Genomic DNA, 8,565 nt, shown 5'->3' on the forward strand with positions numbered 1-8,565 from the left:
GGAAATACTTTAAAGGGTTTTAACGGTGCAAATAAAAAGGAGGTGACGTTTTCAGTTTTTTTGGTTCTGTGATTGGGAAGAGGTTCAATCGTAAGCCAATATTTGCCATCGGAAATCACCGATAAAGCATGAGCTGTTATTCTAAAAAGAGATGAAACTGAAAAGAATTTATGTTGACATTTAGTCTTTTTTATTACTTCAGGTTTTATAACATATAATAATTTTTTTTAAACGTAAATGCAGTGGTAAAATGCAAGACGGTCATTAAAGCTACTTGCCCCTGAATTTCCGAGCAGATGTGAAGCCCATGTTAAAATTGAAAATCCACCATGGCCTATCAGCGGCCACTTCAAGAAATGACTACAGCCATTTCGCTCAAATACTGAAATCTTAAAAAGCTTTTAAATTGTACATTTCAAATACAATTGTACCCTGTTTCCTCGGTGAGATTGGTGCGCCAAAATAATTGCATAGATTGCATGTCTTCAGGTGCCAGAAAGCCAATGGTATATATAAATAGAAAAAAAGGCCCCGTGTACGCGTCGTGGAAAATCAACAAGGCAGTTTTTGTGTAGATATAGTTCTAGTTCATGTCCAAAACCAACAAGTTCTCGGGACCAACATGTCTTTCCATGCGGCTCTCAGTTCTTCGGGGTCAAAACGATGCGACGTAATGAGATACCGAAACATGCAATAAGAGTATCCGATGTGCACATTATTGAACCGGTCACTCATAATGGGCGTGACTTTGAGCTTCTGCAAGCACATGCCCACGTAGACGTCCTCGAGATACAGGAACCTGGTGTCAAGAGATGCCGAGTAGATTCTCCCAGGCATGTCGCCGGACAACACGAAGCCTCCCCCGGATAGCCACGGCGGGTAGACATCTCCGGGGTACGCCTCCTTGGACACGAAGTACTTGCTCTTGGGGTCCCGGAAGGGGGCCTTGCCCTCCAGGACACGGCCGAGGGCGAAGCCGGTGTCAGGAGCACTCATGGCGGCAAGGTAGTCTAAGAGATTGCGATAGCTGACGAACATGTCATCGTCTGTCTTCATGACAAATGAGGCCTGCGGACAGTGGGTGCTGGCCCACTTCATGGCCATCATGGTCTTCAGGGTCAGGTTCTTGTATCTGTCCGCGAAGTCCTCCATCAGGAGATCGTGGTGCTCCGCACTTTCTTTCAAGACATTCCTGTACAAGTAAGAATTCACCGTCTTTCCGAGAAGAAACAGAGTCACAATGGCTCGGCCGTCCAGTGCCGCTGGGCTACCCCACGTTTCGCGGACGGCTTGCCTCCGCTTGAAATTGGCCGGGGAAGTGGCGACCAAAACCAGCAGAAACACTCTCCTGGGGCGCCCTCTTTCATACTCCATGCATGCCAGAGGCTCGTCCAGAACGAGGCTGAAGTCATGGGGGTTTATGTGACCCTCGTACCGCTGGTCGTATGCAGTTTTTAAAAGCTCTCTATAGTTCGTAAAATTAATGGCCTCGGTTGTAACATTGGAGTGAACCTCGCCGTGATTTGGTTGGTCCCCGTCTTGTCCGCTTCTCCTGAGGATATTGCCTGGTGCCCGGATGCTCCATGACAACGAGACCAGACAGATGACAGCAGCTGTGAATACCCATAGATATGCACAGGTCTTCTTGTCCACCTTCATCCCTGTATTTACATGAATAAATCAATGAAACGTAAGGTAAAAGGCAACATTCATGTGTAGGCCTATGATCGCGCTCGAAAAGGCTAACAACCCCAACTTAAAGGGGCCATGAAATGAATTTTTCTGAGAAACACATTTTGTGCACCAAATGCACCAAAATACCCTTGAAAACGGCAAAATGAAAATTGAAAATATGGTTAAATGGGACATAAAGGTGCATTTTCAAAATTACATTAAAAATATTACATATCATTGGTCCTTTAAAGGGCCTATGCACTGTAATTGCTTTAATGTTATCCTAGAAAATGCACCTTTGTGTCCGATTTGACCACATTTTCAATCGTTTTGCCATTTCGAAGGGTATTTTGGTGCCTTTTTTTACGCAATTGCGAATTTCCATATTCATGAGCAAAACTGTGATGTCATTCCAGGCAGAAACCTCAACGTTACAGCAATTGCAGCACAAAAAGTTCTAGAATTTTGGATAATATGCTGTCGTAAATTTTCTTTTTGTTCGATGATTGATTATTGTGTAAACCTTTCTCATTTTCAATAAGCAAATTTTGGTTGAACAATTTGAACAAACACCCAAAAATTGAACAGTGTCTTCCTGAAATCACATCACAGCAACAGCGCCCTCAGTTGTCCGGAAAAGTTTAAATGTTTAAAGAAGTGCACTTTTTAATAAAATTAACCAAAAAGGCATGTCACATAGTTTTCGTACATTTTAAGAGGAGTTGCACAAAATGTGTTCCTGAGAAAGCGCATGGCCCTTTAGCATCAGAAATGAAAAGGCACTGCAAGCAGCTCACCGACCGGGGTTACAATAGGCTATACAGTAATCCAGGCCTGACGTTTCAATCCCAGAAAAATGAAGTAGAGCAAACAATTTCCCTCCTATGATTCGGGGGGGGGAATGTAAAATGAAAACTGCATGGATTCACGCAATGACAGTATGTAGGCCTATATAGTATACATTATTTCATCTAATTGACGCCATGGTGTCTCTGAACAAAATTCCTCGAGCTTCGGAGATAATTATGCGGATTCTAATGGCGATAAGTATGCTCAGTGATCAAGCAAGAACAAACCGTGCCTTCATCACACTAGTGCAAAAACAATAAGCCGTCACGTCACGAGCATATCATATAAAAATTACAGCATCAACCCGATCTGTACAATATGGTTTAGCAAAATATGCTTTCGTCAGTCTGCCATTGAGTTGATCCAGCCAAAGCAGCTAGCTGTTGCCAATTTATGCCGTCAAAATCCAATGAGCTCTTCTATTAAATATTTGCATTTTTGATCCTCCCCCTTTGCGAACGTAAAACACGATTGTACTTACCCATTGTTGGTTACTATGCATAAAGTCAAACATACTTTTTGTACACCAAGTAATACCTGCTGCTATTTTTTTAAAATGGCTGTCGCAGAAGCAGTGTGTATATTATGGAAATGAATCGAACAACCACAGAGCTATAAAATAGCCCCGTGGAATATTGTAGATGTTTTATTGTATTGAGTGTTTTATGATGGTTTTACCACGTGGCCTATAAGAAGGGACAAAGGTCATAATGGGTTGATTTGGAACTATGGTGTTCCGGATGTGCCTTAATTGTGGCCTATAGCTTTCTGAAAAATTTCATGTCAAGATGATCTATATATTTATATATATATAATTATTTACGATGTTAAGCCATTGTTAAGTTGCCTACATTAATAAAGAAGTATGTTGTCTTCCTGTCGACTGCTTAATTACGCCAGCTAGTCACGGCACCAACTATAATACAATTCAAATACATTCAAAGCGTTCACATTATTATCTCCAGAAGACGATTTGTGTTCCTTCCTCCATGCTCACACTGTCATCACCCAGTTGAAAAATCATTTCCCAAAGTCGACTCGTCAAGTTCACCCACAAAAAGATATATGTTGAAAATGCCCAGATGAAATAAATATGTATCTCGACGGTGGATGTCGCTTCCAGGGATCCGTACATATTTGCCATTCAATCATGACCTCCACTCAGCATGTTTAATCATATATCTAAATATTGACTGCCACGCCAATAGTATTAAAATATTGAAGAGCGACATATTACCCCGTTGCGTAGTTCATAGCAGGCAGTCGGGGTACTGGACCTGAGATGATTAGCCATTAGGCCAAAAAAAAAGTCTCCGGTTTCTGATATGGAGATTGACCAAAATGTGGTGCGGCGACGCGGCTTTTTTTTTTTTTTTGTACCTGATTTTTTTTGCTTCAAATGTCGGCTGATGACTGCAAATGGTGCCCGACTAAACTTAGTGCAAATATATGGGAGTCCAGAGAGGCCACATAAACCTTATTCTCGACCATAACCCAATCTAAAAACACGTTAAAATTGTGCAGCAGCAGGATTCCAGTCAAACCAGTGAGTTTGGCGGTTTTGAGACATCATATTTCATTGAAAAAAAACTTTTTCATTTTGCCGACGCGCATGGCTACGGCGACGCGCGCATACCAGAAACCGGAGACTTTTTTTTTTTGGCCTTAGATGCCCTTTGAAATAACTTGGTGTATAAATTCATCGGCGTTTTGAGAATGATTTACATACCTTGATACCACCATGGCCATGGAGCTCCATGATACCACCTACAATTGAACACGAAGCTACAGTGTACACCTCTCATCAAAGGTTTAGAAACCGACAATACTTCCCCAGATCGTATGACACTGAGTCATTTTGCACAGTACATGCGCACCCTATACCCCAGACAAAACGTAGCTTAAAGGAAGAGGAATTGCTACACAGGTCGAACCGGGTCTCTTATGAGATGCAACTCTATGACGCAGTAATAAGGAGATCCGCTCTAACTAACTGAAGGAGGAAGGCAAACAAATCCCGCTTGTGCAAGTCCTTAACATTGCATATCCGGCTGCAAGAGTCTATTAGTGCCGAGAAGACTGATTATCTTCTGCACTGATTGTCATGGATACCCTGGTTGTTATGTCATTAGTAAACCTGTTGCCATGTTCGTTATTCCCATGGCAACTTGCACATCTTTTTACCTTCGCGTTTGACCACTACGATACTTACTTGTTGAATTAATGCACATAGATGATTCAAATTCTTAACTGTGTTTGTTTTTATTTAATACCCCTATGATTGTAAGATAAGGAAAAGCAGAAACTTTAATATCATATTTACAATTATGGTATTGCAGTGAAAATCTTCACTTGCAATCTGTATTCACGCCATTGTACCTTTTTTTCCGTTGTGAAACTGAAAGCCAACAAAAATGTACCAATTAACCCTTTATAGGATATTAATTTGCATATGACTGTGGGAAAAGCCACCGTATTCATAATCACTGACCTGTCCATGATATGATCGCGATGGTCTGTCACGCTCAGAATTGTTGCTTCCGTGGCAAATCAGTCATTGTGCTGCACACAAGACCGTATGCGTTTGTGACCTTCAGTCTGTATGAAACTTATTACACACCGACATGTTTGGCTCAAAAATATTCAGTCGCTGTAGCACTCTTGTACATATACATACGTATGCATCAATCGGAGGAGAATTACAGAAGTTGGCTGCATGTTTATCACGGCCATAGACTAAGGCTTGGATAACGACTTAAGGATAGGAATTTATAACTATATTGCAATGCAAAGTTAGTAACAGAAAACAAATGATGGTTTGTGACATATTAACAAAAACTGAGGTTGGATGCTGCTTACCAGAATCGACCATCAGCTCCCTATAGGCTAGTTGAAAACGAGTGTAGACGTGGAATGTTACGTATTAATTCGGTACGTAAAGCCCTGTTTATCATGAAACAATGTAAACCGAAATATAAATAGCAGTGCTACGTACACCTGTCTAAAAGATAAAAATACCCTCACGCATTCGCCCCCCCCCCCCTCGTTATGATATGAGATCAGTTTGCTTAAGTGTGATTAGACCGAAAAGTGGCTTATTGCATTTTCCGCATTTCCGCAACACACAGAGGGCGCTGTTAACAAAAGAAACTTCAGAGACCGGCGTAATTCAGGCTAATTATACTTTGTGGAAAAAAAAAATCGGTGATCGCGTAAAATATTGTGAAGGCCGCCCGCTGTCGGTGAGCTATTCCAGACGAATTATTTGTTAAGCATCTACAACCATCTTCGACCCGCGCCGAATACAACTGGTTTTCCGTGAGGATGAAAACATGACCCCTCTAAAATCACATCTTTGCGCATGACCTCCATGCGCACTGCAAGGGCATTTAGTTCACCATGGAAACACATACTCAGGGGCGGATCCAGGAATTTTCGTAGGGGGGGGGGTTTCATTAGCCCAAAAAATCTGAAAATGTACACAGGTTTTTTTCTCCGGACACTTCAAAAACTCCGTAAAATCAAAAACTTGGGGGGGGGGGCGCTAGTACCATATTTCAATAGGGGGCGCTGTTCAAATTCGACGATTATTAACACTAGATTACAGAATGGTGTGCCGTATTTTGAACAGGCGGACATTAAACCAGTATATTTGGGGGGGGGGGGGTCACAGCGGGGGGAGGGGGGGTTCGACTTATTTTTTAAGAATTTGTATGATAATATTTTTTTTTTTGACAGAGCTGGGGGTTGACACCCCCCCCCCCCCCCCCCCCCCCCCCCTCTGGATCTGCGCCTGCTATGATACTGCATCTTAAAGACACTTGTTGATTGCTGGAGAAACCACTCGTATCGATACGTCCACATTTCTGTCGCAGTATACCCAATCTGCTAGAGGTGGATACCGGTACTTTGACCATGATTATGAGCACATTTTTAAAAAGTGCAAGCTGTGCAAGTTGAATAATTGTGTAATTGGCTTGCATTATTTCGATCTTTAGTCTCGACGAAAGTCGATATCGTCTTCAGTAATGTCTAACGCGAAAATGCATAATGGACACGTACAATCGACAACCCGACCTATATACCCCAGGGATGTTGTGCAAATCGATTTACGGAGCGGTAATGTACACGGAAAAGAAGCCAGGGGCGGCATAACACCATACCGTCTCACTGATGTATGTATTTTCCATAATGCTGGTATCAGATCACTTAGGTTGTCCAACATTTCAACCCCGCAGGCAAGTCTGGCGAGATATTGGAAACACTGCGTATAACCAACCAGATGCATTGACGTGACGCGGCCCGCAGATATTCTTGAAAATTTCATTTCCGACGTTTTAGAGTACAGTGTAGAAGTATTGAAGTACCGACACGAAGAGTACTATTTTTACTTGCAAATTTAATGGAAGACACTTCCATAGTTTGACAGAGGTAAGGGTTTCAGTTCAAGGTGTTTTTTTTATTCATACTGAAAATACAAGTAAAAACTAAAGAAAATATTACGATTAATGAATGGCACTATTTGAATACAGAATCTTTAACCAATTAAATAGAATATTTGGGAAATTAAACAGTCGTTAAAGGGATATTTAATACGCCCAATTGGGCTATAATACGCGTTTTTAAGGAAATTATATCAATAGAGAGAGCATATTAAAGTGGACAATAAACGTCCACACAACCATTCTTGCGAGAACCATGCGAGAGCGAATTGGGGTCCAATTTTATCCCGAAAAATAGAGCTGTTCATTGCTGTAGGTTGTGATTCCAGCCGCACAGTTGCCGCGTTCTGCGGACGTGTAAGAAACAGCATTTTGTCTATTGGTGCTGTGTGTAATTTATGTGACACACACAATGTGTATCATACATTGAATGAAAACGACAGCAAATACGTCGTGTCCGATGTTAAACAACCGGGGTTTTTTCTTCGTCTTTTCTCTGGAACGGCAAGACATTAGGTTAGTTTCCTTTCAACTAGATCTTTAAAATAGTAAAGGTAAAACATCCCAAACATGAAATTTTCGGGGATTTCATGCCGTAGTGCTCATTTAATAACAACATTACAAAAAGCATGTCATGGAAACATGTCTCGTTATAATGATCGTAACCCGTATCAACATTTTCATCGGGTCCTGTCGTAGAATTTCAGGCGATAGGTGTCTGTCCCTTCTCCAACCTGATGACCCAATGGAGACCTCTTTTTCGCACCTTTACGATGGCGATTTCTTTCTGATTATTTACCACAGGCCATCCACGCGCGATCCTGAATTAATTGAAGGCCGTCCGGTGATGAACTTGCATATCTCAGTCACGTTTAGATTGCATCGGTCTCGTCCAATCTGACCACCCCAATCAGTCTCTCCAGATTGTCGAAATAATTCTCGTTCTTGTTTCCCGTGTTTTCTGGGCTGTGTCGAGCTGATGGCCGTGAAAACTGAAGCCGGAAAGTAATGGACAAATTATCAGTCGAAGGCGATGGGGTGTGAAATGAGACACTGCCGTAAATCGGCAAAGAACATGTTCACGACGAAAACAAGATCTGACGTATCGTTGTTATATGCAATACACGATATACTGGCTTAAAGAGGTGATGAAGTTTTACACTAAAAAGCGTTTATTTTTGCAAATAATTATTCGTGCTTCTGAATTGCATAACAAAAATAATGGGAAGCCTCCTTTTTGGTTAAAACATTTTGAAGGTACATTTTGCCACTATTTACAACGCTGTCTTCGCCAGAGGGCGCTGTTGCTGTGACGTCACTTTAGGCATTCCGAGGAGTTTTTCGTTGTGTAATTACGAACCTCAAAAGAAAAATCGTCATTTTTTATCACGGTTTTAAAGTTTTATAAAAGTACGTTGAAAAAATGACAATAAGGATAATGGGACACATTTTGGGGAATGCCATTATAACTATTCTACTACATGCACGATCCTTTAATGTTGACCAGATGCGCTTCGGGCAGCGCGGGCAATATAAACGCAAACATGAAACATCATCATGGGGGCTATATTCGGCTCAACATCAGCACAATCATTCCGAG

The 8,565-nt window shown here is 41.6% G+C and overlaps 1 protein-coding gene across 3 annotated transcripts; it reads right to left on the reverse strand.

Annotated features, from left to right (window-relative positions):
• Window positions 1-205: 205 nt before the first annotated feature.
• Window positions 206-5,542, reverse strand: LOC119728464 (beta-1,3-galactosyltransferase 1-like). Of its 3 annotated transcripts, none has more exons than XM_038200714.1 (2): window positions 5,383-5,542; window positions 206-1,661 (listed from the first exon to the last, which is right to left on the reverse strand). In XM_038200714.1, exons 1-2 carry the CDS (start codon window positions 5,393-5,395, stop codon window positions 589-591), a joined length of 1,086 nt encoding a protein of 361 aa, XP_038056642.1. In that variant the 5' UTR covers window positions 5,396-5,542; the 3' UTR covers window positions 206-588. The 3 variants fall into 3 exon arrangements, with proteins under 3 accessions (XP_038056642.1, XP_038056641.1, XP_038056643.1); XM_038200713.1 differs by lacking the exon at window positions 5,383-5,542 and adding an exon at window positions 4,253-4,466; XM_038200715.1 differs by lacking the exon at window positions 5,383-5,542 and adding an exon at window positions 3,005-3,177.
• Window positions 5,543-8,565: the final 3,023 nt, after the last annotated feature.

Source organism: Patiria miniata, unplaced genomic scaffold (genome assembly GCF_015706575.1).
Source record: "Patiria miniata isolate m_02_andy unplaced genomic scaffold, ASM1570657v1 HiC_scaffold_20, whole genome shotgun sequence".
Taxonomy (NCBI): domain Eukaryota; kingdom Metazoa; phylum Echinodermata; class Asteroidea; order Valvatida; family Asterinidae; genus Patiria; species Patiria miniata.

Excerpts from the sequence above, each read along its gene's own strand:
- LOC119728464 (XM_038200713.1), bottom strand. The coding sequence starts at position 4,328 with ATGAGAGGTGTACACTGTAGCTTCGTGTTCAATTGTAGGTGGTATCAT. Across the intron at positions 1,662-4,252 it reads ATGGCCATGGTGGTATCAAG|GGATGAAGGTGGACAAGAAG; the intron begins GTATGTAAATCA and ends ATGTAAATACAG.